General features: G+C 41.5%; 1 protein-coding gene across 2 annotated transcripts in view; it reads right to left on the bottom strand.

Annotated features, from left to right (window-relative positions):
* Positions 1-9715: 9715 nt before the first annotated feature.
* Positions 9716-14558, bottom strand: part of LOC110523964 (zinc finger protein 462) — a 95961-nt gene continuing 91118 nt past the window's right edge. For both annotated transcript variants that reach the window (XM_021603145.2, XM_021603144.2), the window contains exons 11-13: positions 14086-14311; positions 13377-13506; positions 9716-13187 (exon numbers count right to left, since the gene is read on the bottom strand). In XM_021603145.2, coding sequence (XP_021458820.2) covers positions 12959-13187; positions 13377-13506; positions 14086-14311 — 585 coding nt within the window. In that variant the 3' untranslated portion in view covers positions 9716-12958. The remainder of the gene's footprint in view (positions 13188-13376; positions 13507-14085; positions 14312-14558) is intronic.

Below are 14558 nucleotides of genomic sequence, written 5' to 3'. Positions count from 1 at the left end.
GTGGACGGTTGCCAGGTAGAGCTCCAGCTGGAGTAGGAACCCCTGACATCCAGTAGCCGTCCCATTATACCCCCTCGGAAGAGCGAGCCAAATCCCACCGGGACCGGGTGAGTGGTGGTGCCTGTGGTGGTGCTGGTGGAGGCGCTGGAGGAACTCCTCTTCTCTCCCAACGATCCATAGTTTGCAGGACGCGATCCATGGCGGTGCCAAGATGCTGTAACATGGCAGCCTGCTGCTGGACGCGCTCCTTAACCCCTAAAACCGGGGCACCTGCTCCTGCTGATTCCATTTCGTGCTGTGTGTTTCTGTCAGGCGGTGGTTAACTGGTGCAGTGAATCAGGCGCAGGGGAGCAGAAATTAGTGTACAAGGTATGTAATTCCAGGACAGCACCAGTATACAGACAATACTCAAAGTGCTGAGAAATACCGGTCACTCGAAAATAACGGGTATAAATACATAACCCGACAAACATAACCAGCCGACAAGTACCGCCATGAACAATCAATAAACACGCACACTAACATGTGGGAAACAGAGGGTTAACAAATTAACATGTAATTGGGGAATAGAAACCAGGTGTGTAGAAAACAAAGACAAAACAAATGGAAAATGAAAAGTGGATCGGCGATGGCTAAAAGACCGGTGACGTCGACCGCCGAACGCCGCCCGAACAAGGAGAGGGACCGACTTCGGCAGAGGTTGTGACATGGGTAAACCTGAAAGTTGCTTATATTAATGCTAGGCCATGAAGTGTCTGAGGGCGTAGGCTAAGTCAGGTCAGAACCACAGAGAAGACTCCACATCTCAGAGTGAAGGAGAAGGAGGTAGGCCTCTGACCTGCTAGAACAACCCAGTGATCACTAAAAGAATGAAGCTGTGCCCTGAAGTACCAGAGGGTAATTGGGCATGAACCTTTTTGACTTTCCAACATTGAGACCACACCAATGGGCAATGTAAGTCTGGCTCTTCATACACAATCATGAATTGTTTTATTTTATAGAGTCATACAACGTATAGCTGATAATGAAATCAAGCACCACACTATATTGTCTTCAATTGAATTAATTATTACCTAAGTATTAGTAAACTCAAGGTAACGTGTGGTTTATTCGTTATCTATTTATTATCTGTTTCCTTTTATATCTCACCGGGACTGTATATTTTTGAACACATTCACTACAAATAGTACTCCCTTTACTCTCTTCATTAACTGGAAGAGACGCTCATTTTGGTGTAACAATAGTCTTTCAAAAATCTAAACTCATTCAACCGTTTATATCATTCAACATTCTGTATTCAGTTAGTAAGTTATCCTGTTTAACCAAGGGCCATACAGTTGATACATTATGAGAACACCGATGTCCGAACCTTGGATTCTTTTTTCAATTTTTAAACTGTTGAGAGTTAGAATAGTAGAAATCACCATGTAAAATTTCAAAACTCGGTTGTGCATCACCAGATTTCCATCCAACCTTTCTATGCGAGTAAAGTATACATGTCGAATATTTTTTTGAAATGGCAGGCCTGATGGAAACAGATTAGTCAGTAAACGTTCCAAAGGTTGACAAAATACAATACGCTAGACAAGGTGGGATCTTCTTGTGTCGGTAAAATGAATTATGCACAAATATTGATATAATAGCCATCATATTTAGGTAAATTTGGAGTCACGCCATGTAATTGTGGTTCTCCCTCTACTACTTGGGAAGCATGCAGTTTATTTAGCTACAGATATACTGTAAAATTATGATGAATTTAACAGGATTGTGAAAGTGCACATGATGAACTTTATGCTCACATCTGGACACAGACGTCAGTTCTAGCTGCCAATTACATTTGGTTGACTTGCGTGAATTACGTGAAATCGACAAAAAAATTGCATCTGATTTGGGTTAAAAGTTGAGTTGAAAAAAAAATACATTTCCCTTGCGTTGATTACTTCTTGCAAATCCAATCATTTTCCCACATTGATTCAAAGTCATCACATATATTTTTGGGGTTGAAATTATGTGGAAACAACGTTGATTTAACCCATTTTTGCCTAGTGGGTCTTTTCCAATACATATTGAGGGTCTTATTCTGGTGACATGTTGATCGATGCTTGGCTGCTTTTTGACAAATAAAAATGATCTTGCTCTTTTGTCCATAATAATCTTACTATGAAGGTAGCCTACCTGCACTGTATCTGCAAGCTGATGTCTAGAGTGTGCCAAGACCAGAGTGGACACATTCGCTATATAACGCAACATATTTTGTGACAAAACGATCCGTAGAGTTGATAATGCGATGGAAACCCATTTAACTTATATTTTGTGTTTGGTACATGAGAATTTAAGTGCAAAAGTTATTTTTTATGTACACTACCTCATCACGTACAGCATTTAGTCCGCAAGTCAATTTGATGGAAACACATCTCTGCTAGGAAAATTAGCATATTGTTTTTATGCAGATTTTAGAATATTCGCATGAAAATCTGTTGCCAATTGGGTGGAAACCTTATGGACAACAGGTAAACTTGTAGTCATGACCAAATTACAGACCAGGCACACAGGCCACATGCCCAGGTTCCCTGACCTCCAAGGGGCCCCCATTGATGTAGTTAATTCCTCTCAATCAGATATCATATTAACACGGTATAAGTCATGGCAAAATGTGTAGAATTGCAGGAAATTAGATGTAAAACGGCTACAAAAGCATGTTCTGCAAAGCAAACGTACACTACATGACCAAAAGTATGTGGACACCCGCTCATCGAATGTCTCATTCCAAAATCATGGGCATTTAATATGGAGTTGGTCCCCCATTCGCTACTATAACAGCCTCCACTCTTCTGGGAAGGCTTTCCACTAACTGTTGGAACATTGCTGCGGGGACTTGCTTCCATTTAGCCACAAGAGCATTAATGAGGTCCGGCACTGATTTTAGGCGATTAGGCCTGGCTCGCAGTTTGCGTTCCAATTCATCCCAAAGGTGTTTGATGGAGTTGAGGTCAGGGCTCTGTGAAAGCCAGTCTAGTTCTTCCACCCCAATCTCGACAAACCATTTCTGTATCGACTTCGCTTTGTGCACAGGGGCATTGTCATTCTGAAACAGGAAAGGACCTTCCCCAAACTGTTGCCACAAAGTTGGAAGCACAGAATCGTCTCAAATGTAATTGTATGCTGTAGCATTAAGATTCCCCTTCAATGGAACTAAGGGGCCTAGCCCGAACCATGAAAAACAGCTCCAGACCATTGTTCCTCCTCCACTAAACTTTACAGTAGTGTTCTCCTGGCATCCACCAAACACAGATTTGTCCATCAGACTGCCAGATGGTGAAGCATCACTACAGAGAACACGTTTCCACTGCTCCAGAGTCTAATGATGGCAGCTTTACACCACTCCAGCCAACACTTGGCATTGTGCATGGTAATCTTAGGCTTGTGTGTGCCTGCTCGGCCATGGAATTCCATCATGAGGCTTCCAATGAACAGTTATTGTGCTGACATTACGTCCAGAGGCAGTTTGGAACTCAGTAATGAGTATTGCAACCAAGGACAGGCGATTTTTATGTGCTACATGCTTCAGCACTCACCGGTACCGTTCTGTGAGCTTGTGTGGCCTACCTCTTCATGGCTGAGCCATTGTTGCGCCTAGATATTTCCACTTCACAATAACAGCTCTTACAGTTGACCAGGGCAGCTCTAGCATGGCAGAAATTTTAAGAACTTACTTGTTGGAATGGTGGCTTCCTATGACAGTACCATGTCAAAAGTCACTGAGCTCTTTCAGTAAGTCCATTCTTCTTCAAATGTTTGTCTATGGAGATTGCAGTAGTGTGTGCTCAATTTTATACACCAGTCAGCAACGCGTGTGTCTGAAATATCCAAATCCACTAATTTGAAGGGGTGTCCACATACTATTTTATTTATCCCAGTCACAGCCTGTTGTGACACACCCTGGGTCTGTAGTGACACGAACCCGGGTCTGTAGTGACGTCTCAAGCACTGGGATGCAGTGCCTTAGACCGCTGCGCCACTCGGGAGGCCTTGCCCACATCCTTTTGTATATATAGTGTATTTGTTCACCTTTTGTTAATAAATCATTTTTCTAATTAAAGATCCTTCTAGTTAAAGATCCCCACCCAAATTTTACTAACAGACTCCCCCCTCCCCTCCCTAAATCTGCTGTCTCTCTGAACAGCCCATCTGATTTTCAGAGGACCCTGTCAAGTGAGTGATAATATGTTGGAACTCAATGCCCTTGGCCTGCGGCTGCTCTCTCTCTCTCTCTCTCTCTCTCTCTCTCTCTCTCTCTCTCTTGCTTTCTCTCTCTCTAAGTCCCTAGCTCCACTCCTCTAATTCTGCCTGGTCCAGTCACTGGAGAGCAACACACATCAGGCATTCCTTCTACTCCTGTGGGAGAGCTCAATTCTAGCTGCCTGCCATGACTGCTCCTCAGTCTCTCTGTCTCTAGGGGTCGTGAGTCTGCCGTTGTCCCCTCAGAAGTGGTGAGCTTCAGAGATTCCCACTCCTGATCTCACATGTCTTGAATATGTTTTTTTTAAGATTATGTTAGAACTGTGAAATAAAGTGCTTCCAAAATAGGTATTAGGAAACACTGAACTGAGAGTAAGACTGAGAGTAAGACTTTGACTTGGATGTACTAAGACAAGAGAGACCCAACTCTAAAGGAGTAACTCACTGACAAGCTACTGTCTTTTAACACTCCAGTACAAGCATATCTTATTCTAAAATGCCTGAGGAGACATCTTTAATTTATATGATTTTTTACATAGGCTTACATTACCCCACTGTTTCTGTATCACAACTGTGTATCCTGTACAGGATTGGTAGTCAAGCATTCCTCTGGGTTTGTGGTTTGGATCAGTTGAACTCAGTTCCCAGTTATACAGAGTTGATGACCGAGATGTTAGTGGGTAAGTGAGAGAAGCCACCTAGCTAACAATTCTAGGGAGAGGGAACATTTTTGTAATGTTTCCTGTAATGTTCCCCTAACGTTTGAACGTCCACTTTTCTGTTAGTTAGGGGAACATTAGTCTATGTTAGCAAAAACTTTTTAGCATTACAGATAGGAGAACATTCCCTTAATGTCAAACAAAACTTACCCAGAACGTGGTTACCATGTTCTCAGAATATAAGATATTCATGTTCTAGACACATTTAATGAGACGTTGCAAGAACACTCCTGTCTACTTTTCTGAGGGTTAAGAGAATATTCCATTTACGTCCCACCAGACATACACAGAACATGTCAGTTCTCAGTTCATTTGACTGTTCTCTCATCATTAAATTTGATTGACTTATTTCAGCAATTTAAGGGCTTTCTGCATAGTTGTCTATTGCTGATGGGGAATATTAACCTGTTTTAATGATACACCTGAATGACTATAATCAATAAAAGTTGTCTTTTTTGTGTACTTTTAACAGAGCTGAGATTACTTCGAAGTGTTTTCACCCTATTGCTTACAGCCTTACACCTATCAGATCTACAAAATGCTTCGTAAACAACAGGTGTAGACTAACAGTGAAATGCTTACTTCCCAACAATGCAGAATTTTTTTTATATATATATATATATATAACTTGGCTATATAGATGGGGTAACAGCACTGAGCTGACTTGTAATTGAGGTAGATATGTACATATAGGTAGGGATAAAGTGACTAGGCAATGGGGTAGATAATAAACAGTAACAGCAACCTAGGTGATAAGTCAAAAGATCTAGTGCAAAAAGGGTCAATGCAGATTGTTCTGGGTAGCTATTGGTTAGCTATTTAACTAACTATGTAGCAGTCTTATAGCTTGGGGGTAGAAGCTGTTCAGGGTCCTGTTTGTTTCCAGCCTTGGTGCATCGGTACCGCTTGCCGTGCGGTAGCAGAGAGAACACTCTATGACTTGGGTGGCTGGAGTCTTTGACAATTTTTAGGGCCTTCCTCTGACACTGCCTGTTATAGAGGTCCTGGTTGACAGGGATATACTGATAAACTACCCTCTGTAGCGCCTTGCGGTCAGATGCCAAGCAGCTGCCATACCAAGCGGTGATGCAGCCAGTCAAGATGCTCTTAATGGTGCAGCTGTAGGACTTTTTGAGGATCTGAGGGCCCATGCCAAATCTTTCCAGCCTCTGAAGGGGAAAGAGGAGTTGGGGTGCCCTCTTCACAACTGTGTTGATGTGTGTGGACTGTGATAGTTCCTTAGTGATGTGGACACAGAGGAACTTGAAGCTCTCGACAAGTGCCTAGGGAGGTTGGATTAGGGTTTCTTCTGGACAGGGCCTAACTATACAGGCCCAATAAGTATATGTCCTAGGGATATCCCTTATTGGGACAGTAGTTAGGGTGTCCTTCATTGATGCTGGTGGCCTAGGTTTGAGACCCGCTAGGGGATTTGCTGTACTCTCACATTCTTAGCAAAACATGTTAAAAGGGCCTGCACTTCCTAATTTGGCATTGTTATGGATTTGGTTAATTAAGAAATTCTAGGAACCATTCCAACATGAGTTGGTTTCAGGTTGTGGTTTGATATAGGTGTTTCGTGTGTGTGTTCACAAGTGGGAAAAGTTAGAGAAATTATTTTGTCAATTAGCTTCAGCCGGCTGGTGTACACTGTGGCAAAGTTTGACTTTGGATAGCCTGCCTCAGGGGCTAGTTAGGGACCGTCAATAAATTACACAATGTAAATTAGACAATATTTTCATGTTGCACACCTTTTAGTTTTCTCATGAAATCCTTTCAATATATGTATATGAATTTCTACAATTTATAGTTGGTTTGAGGTTTTTAAGTCATTGAAACTTGGAGCTATTGGAATTTTAACATATTGTCCCATGTACATTGTGTAATTTATAGATGCCCGCTGTGGGCATGTGGGTAGGATTGAAGCAAACCCAACCTTAATTTATGTTGTGATGCAGTCACAACCACAAGTCTCACAATCTCTGTTTTGGATAAGACTGACTTTATGACAAAATGTAAACAAATTTCCACTTTGTAGTAAATTTTGACAGTAGAAAAAATGTTTCGGACTCATATCGATGCCACAGGCTGTTTTCAAAATTGTACGTTTTTAGGGGCATTTGCTCTTTAATGTCATTATTTGGCAACAGTTACACAACACACCTATCTGATCTAATAAAATTAGATCTCATTGAAAGATGGGAATCCATAGGATTTCCCCTTGAGCACGAATTATGACCACATTCAATTATCAGTATTTATTAATTGTATATAGCTGAGCATCTCAAAGAGAACACTATCGTCTTTTTGAAATCTAACACCACATATTTCATGTAGAACAAACATGTGTCAATGAGAAATTAATTGTAATTAGGTCAGATAGGTGTGTTTTAACTGTTGACAAATAATTACATTAAGATTGCTAAAAATGTGAGAGTAGGGTGACTCCCCTAGCAAGTCTGAAACTCAGGCCACCAGCCCCAATGACTAATGCCTGAACCACTGTCCCAATAAGGGATATACAGTATCTAGAGCATGTGCCTATTGGGCTAGTAAAGTTATAGTTCATTGACTTGGCAACAGTAACAGGGCTTGATGTGTATGAAACCTTTTTTGGGGGGGGACGTTTCTTTGGGACAATCAGGCGATGTCCTGACAACTGATACACAGAAATGTTCTCGCAAAGTTACTATGAAACGTGTCGAGAACGTTAATATCTTATATTCAGAGAACATGGCATCCAAGTTCTGTGTATGTTTTGTGGGACGTTGATGGAATATTCTCCTAACCCACGGAAAACTGGACACATTACTGTTCTTGCAGCGTTCCCATGAAACATGTCTAGAACATTCATATCTTAAAAAAATCTCTCTCTATTTTTCTTCTCCCCAATCGGTAGCTACAGTCTTGTCGTTGCAACTCCGACGGACTCAGGAAAGGCGAATGTCGAGAGCCATGCGTCCTCCGAAATACGACCCAACCAAGCCGCACTGCTTCTTGACACAATGTCCGCTTAACCCGGAAGACAGCCACACCAATGTGTCGGGAGGAAACACCATACACCTGGCGACCATGTCAGCGTGCATGCGCCCAGCCCGCCACAGGAGTCGCTAGAGTGCGATGGGACAAGGACATGCCTGTTGGCCAAACCCTCCCCTAACCCGGACGCTGGGCCAATTGTGCGCCGCCCCATGGGTCTTCAGGTCGCAGCCTGCTGCAAAAGAAGCCTGGACTCGAACCAGGATCTCTAGTGGCACAGCTAGCAACTGCTATACAGTGCCTTAGACCACTGCGCCACTCGGGAGGCCTCATATCTTAAATTGTGAGAACATGGTAACAACGTGCTGGGTAAGTTCTATTTGACATTAAGGCAATGGTCTCTTGGAAACATTCCTTGCACCTCACAGGAACATTCTTATGCAAACATAAGTTAAATTAAGGGAACATTTTCTAAAGTTGTGGGAACGTGTTGTTAGCTGGGCAGGTACTGGGTGGAAGGGTGGAACATAGAATTATGGACCACTGGGATGTCTTCTCACTCCGTAGCTATTTCCTGTGGACAAGCTGTTGTGACTATTATGAGCTGCTCTGAGGACTCTCTCTCCGTGGCAACCATCCAACAGGACTGCCTGTATAGAGAGAGGATGGTAAACTGAACAAGTTGTAGAGTAGAACATATGTTGTCAACTTGGGGTAGGGACTGACATTGGCATGGTAGTTCATCTAAAGGGTTCATAAAAACTCCTATGAAATCTTCATAAAAGATCTTCACTCGTATCGAGACTTCACTCTTATATCGATTAACACTATCAGATTGATTAGGTCACGTCAGTTTAATCTTTGACAGTGAAAGTAAACCATAGCGGTTTTAACCAGACATCCTACTAGGGAGTTCTAGAACTACCCTGCCCTAGGACAGTTCATCTCTCTGGTAGCTACAGAACGGACAGTTGTCTTTATACTTTTTCTCTTCTCTGGCCACTTTCTCAGACCTATGGACAGATGAGGAGGGAGTCCCAGCTGTGAATATAGCCTGGCTTGGTCCGCTGGTTTCACAGTCTATCGAATGTTTGTCACATAATTTTTTTAAATCTGTGACTGACAGGAGAGACAAAGGATTATGCAAATAAAAATGGCACCCTATCCCCTACATAGTGCACTACTTTGGACCAGAGCCCTATGGGTCCCGGTCCAAAGTAGTGCACTATATAGGGAATATGGTGCCATTTGGGATGGCTTCTCCTTTGAACTTTCTCTTTGTCCTCTGCCACCAAGGGATGGGTGCATCACTCCACTAACAGACGATTGAAGATGCATAAAGACATTTGATCTAACAGAAGATTGCCACCGTCTATGACAGACACATTCAAACAAGCCGCATTGTAGGACGACAACTGCAGCAAGCAAACGTATTTGATATTTATCCATTTCTCATTCTCTGGAATCATCCAAAAATAATTATTATTACACTAACAAATGATTAGCAACCATGAGGGATGGGATGAGTAATAAATAATACATAATGAATTAAGGATAACAATTGTTTGCATAGCAGTGATTGTGAAACACTTTTGTATGATTTCATCTTTGAGAATCTCATCCATTCTGTCCTTGAAAGCAAGCATTGATGTTTGTAATCTGCTTTCTTGGAAGCTTGCTTTCGCTTCGAGCATTACAATAGACAGCTATTGGGAAAGGCATACTAATAGATTTGGCCTGTACAAATAATTGTTTTTGGAGTGTCAGTAACCTGAAACAATGGTTTAGTTTAGTTTATTAGGATCCACATTAGCTACTGCTCATACAGTAGTTACTCTTCCTGGGGTCCACATAAAACATACAAATACATTACAAAGTACAGAACAGTTATAGACAAGAACAACATAAAATATTACATTCAATTCAAAATAAAAAATGATTACGCGGATTGACCTGCGATTTCTGGGAATTTGTGACAGAGACACATAAACAGCTATATCCGATTGGAAACAACAAACAGAACGCAACTATAATCCCTGACATCAACAACAACAACAACTACAGAGTACCGTTATCTGATAACTTTATTAACAAGTTAAAAAAAGACAATGAGTTACAATATTTACAGAATATCCAGAGATAAAATGGAATACAATTGTAAACAGTCATTCTAGGTAATATCACAACCCACCATCAGGAATCAGATTTTCACAGGAGAAAGGCAAGATGGAGAATCTAAGGTAGTCAAACAATGGAGAATCTAAGGTAGTCAAACAATGGAGAACAGTCTGAAGAGAAGAAGAGGAGAGAAACATCATGGAAACAAACTAAATATATACATACAAGTATCCAGTGTGTTATGACGAGCAGGGGTTCAATTGGGAGGCGGGAGGAAGGGGTGAGACCAACAAAGTCCCATCACCTTATGGTACAGTGGGACACTGAATACAGTGAGTATTTAACAGATGTCTATTCAAAATGGACAATGGAAAAGCAACCAATTTGGGATACAGAGAGACAGGACAGTTCCAACCACCTTACAAAATCCCAAATTAACCCCACTTCAAAAAAGCTTATTTCCTCAAACAAACATTTCTCTATTGGGTTCATGTTTAAAAAGCTAAGCTAGTCCTTTTAAAGGAGAGGAGGAGGAGGGGTAAAAGATTCAGCACCAAATCACCCCCATGTTGTTGTTCTTAAAGGTACAAAATAAAATAAGACATATTTCTTATCAACCAGACGTTGTACAACAGCTTATTATAACGTTTTGATTTGGGAGTCTGAAAAACAGCTCACTCCACAAAGGTTTTCATGTTTTTACTTTATCTATTTTTGTTTATTTGTTTAATATGAGACCAACACCTAAAAGGAAAAAGGTAAACATTTCCTTTCTGAAACACCACAGTTTCAAACACTTGACAAGTAGTTTGTTTTTCTATACACAACTGCATATCACATACGTACATGCATGACTCTCGGAATGCACCCTATAGGGGACTAGGATTTTACCAGAGCCATATATACATGTATTTATGTCTCTGGGTTCCAACCCCCTTTGCAACAATGGTTCGTTACTCAGGAAAGAACATTGTAGCAAACATAGCCAGCTAAATATTTTGGTACCAAGAGCACATTTCCATTTTTGTTTTGTTTTTGCGTATCTCCTTTGATGACTCAAAGGAGTCATATTACAGATACACTGTCAATCACTTTGTATTGGTTTGTATCGGTTCCAACCAACCAGTGTTGGAAGGAAAGCATTTATATTGACGAAGCTTGAGATAATTGCTATTCATTATTCTAATAAGGCTTTGGGGTATTTGAGCAGCAACTTCTAACATATACAATCTCTGCCTTATTTGTCAAAACAGCGTAGTCTAAAAAGCATACAGGAGACCAGACTTCAGAATCATCTTCACACACAATAATAGAATCATAGAACACAGCACTGTACACTGCAAAATGTAAGTTAAAACACCTAAGTGTTGTACTTTGACATGGCTGGTCAGTCACATTTCTAATCCGTTTCTCTAGCGTACGTACACGTTCTCCTATAAATGCTGTCACAAATTATCTGTTGATGAGGTGAATTATCCGCTTGCATCATGCCATTCCCCCCCATGTTTAATGTCAGAAAGAGAAACTACAGCTTCAGGATGTACAGCATTCCCTCTATGTTCTTCTGACATTGAGGACATGCACTGGGTCACAAACTACAGTGTAGGTTGTACAACAACATCTGACTTGTTATCGATAAACAAAAACAACAAGGAAACCAATCAATGTCACAATAATAAACATTATTGATTCAACTGCTGGTTATCATGTTGTGGGGACACTTGTGTCAGTTCACTTTCAAATTTACAACTGTCAGAGGACGGACAAAAGACAATGAAAGCGGTATTAAAGAGTGGAAGTGCCGGGAATGCCTAAGGCCGAAGCCATATTTATCATATTCAAGGGTACTACTGTATATAACAATTTGCTATATATAAACTTTGGGGCAAAAGTCAAGTCAATATTCTAAAAATGTAACAAATCAAAGTTTGAAATATACTATAGACAAATAAGGTGCAACTATTCCTCAAGGAATTATTCTACTTGATTAATAACACAAGGCTAAAAATAAAAAGGTTAACTAATGTAAAGTTATCATCCGGGTCAAATCACAGAAACCGTTCTACTGTGTGGTTTTACAGCTAGTATGGATGGGGTGGAGAGTGACAGCTGAGAAGATCGATCTAGGATCAGGTGCCCCCCTGTCCATACAATCGTATTCAGTTTGATCTAAAAAGGCAAAACAGCTCTCCTACTCTGAAATGTTTTATGAACACAGGCCCAGATCATGGTGAGTCATCTCTCACACACGGCCTGTCCCTCAATATTACAACACTAGATGATGGGGTTATAAGTATATTAGGATCTTGTTGGTAGCAGTGAGGCTAAAAGGGGGGCAGGGAACTGAATGTGGTAGCTCATACAGTAGGTTATCTATATTTATAGAACCCCCTGTTTGGAACTTCCAAAGGGGTCAGTATATCTACGTATATATAAAAAGAAAATTCCCCCAACATTTCTTCCCACAATTTCAAACACGTTTTTGGGAAATGTGACCCACTCTTTCTTTCTACAAAATATTGTAGTTAGTAGACATGATCTGGGACTTTAAACTGTAGAAACTGCAGATTTGACCATAATGTGTGCTTTACAGTAACATTCACTATTGGTTACCAATATATTAACATCTGTCCTACGGGACCATTGACTCATTTTAAGGTTCAGCCATTTAAAAAATGTAGGATGTAACACAACCTATAGTTTCCAATATGTAACACTTAAAATCTAACAGTACTCCAAAAGGTGACAATTCTTTTTTGTTTCCATCATTTTATTTTCTTTCTTTAGCAGCCTATTTTTGATACCCAACCCATTATCAATATCAATCCAACCTAATGTATAGTCTCTAGCAAAGTGACTACAATGTTAGGCCCCAGTACGCTTCTCTTCCATCTTCTTATATGTCATTTTTTGGTTTCAAGCATTTCTTTGTCGTCTTCCTCATTCAGATTGTTACTACTCTGTAATAGGTCGGAGGCATATTCTTTCCCCACTTCCATGCCGTTGCTAGATAGGTCCAATCCTCTGTCCGTCATCGTCCCAATGGTCGACGAGCCAATAGAAGGCAGAGCTGAGGCTGATGCGTCTATTGCTGGGGTGGTGCTAGTGTCTGTTCTGCTGTTGGTAACAGTCCTGTATTATGATGAGAGGGGGAAAGGTCAATGTCCATTACCACAGGAGAATATTGGGGGAAAACATGCAGAAGAAAGAGGAAGGGAGGAAGAGGGGTAAGGAGAGAGAGATGGGGAGGGAGGGAGAAAGTATGTGTGTGAGGCAGAAGGAGAGACGGAGGTAGGAAGAGAGAGAGAGAAAGAGACTTACATGCCGTGTCGGAGGACGTGCCGTTCCCACTCTATGCTGTTAGTGAAGCAGCGACCACAGAACTCACAGGGGAAGCGCTTCTCAGCGGAGGCAGTCACACTGCTGCTGCTGGGGGAAACTACTGGGACGTCTGGGGAACAGACAGAGATCAGCATGATGAGAGGGGCGTATGATACGACATCAGCCCAGACAGATACAGCAGAGACCCAGTCATGTCAGATTACAAGGCTGGAGTGAATCCCATTTAAATCCAGGAAGTAACTGAATTGGAATTTCAGTTTACCTCTCTGAATTGACTGCACTGAAATGGGACTGAGCCCAAACCTTTTGGTAGCAGCCAACAGAGATGCATTTGGCATTGTTAGTCATATTGTTAGTAGTAAGTAAGTAGGCTTGCATGAGCCTTGGCTTGTGCAAGCCAGAATGGCTCATAATTTCCTTCCCTATCTTCTGTTTCTGTAGCAAGTGGCAGCTTTATGTACAAGTACACCCCCTGGACAGGACCCTAGTCTATCGCAGGGCCTTACCCCCAATATATCTCCTTAATGCTGAGTTCCCAACAGAGAAGCATCAGGTCCCATTTTTACAGTATTTGGTATGGCTCGGCCAGGGATTGAACGCACAACTGTCCAATCTCAGGGCGGACACTAACCATAAGGCCACTGAGTTGTTAGTCATATCAATAATGATGATGAAGATCCTTGTTAACCTTTTGGAGCTGGCTTTTCTGCCTCTGCCTCTTCCTCTTCAATCCTCTTCTCCTCCTTCTGCTCTAGCTCTTCATCTATACTCTCCTCCATCTCCACTTCATCCTCCATCGCTCCTAATCCATCCTCCTCTCTCGCCTCTTCCTCCTCGGCACTACTGTTCCTCTCCTTTATAGCATCCAGCTGATCCAGGTTGACCTGCCCCATCAACTCAAAGTTACGGATCACCTGATCAACAAAAAAAAGACAAGAGGTATGATTGATTGATTAATGAATAATTGATTAATCAGTATGATCAGTGTTGCAGTGGAAGGTAAACGCCTTGAGAGTTTAAGTGCATTGAAAGTATAGGAAGTGTTACTTTATTCCCCGTGAATGGCAGTTTCTTTTTTTCCCCACTACATCACTGAGTATGAAGACCCCATTGGGTATTACTGGAACTGATCCAACAAATTCTGGTTGTGAACAGGTTGTA

Source organism: Oncorhynchus mykiss, chromosome 5 (genome assembly GCF_013265735.2).
Source record: "Oncorhynchus mykiss isolate Arlee chromosome 5, USDA_OmykA_1.1, whole genome shotgun sequence".
Classification (NCBI taxonomy): domain Eukaryota; kingdom Metazoa; phylum Chordata; class Actinopteri; order Salmoniformes; family Salmonidae; genus Oncorhynchus; species Oncorhynchus mykiss.
Note: the sequence above shows the minus strand (reverse complement) of the source record. Positions and strands in the feature narration are given on the sequence as shown.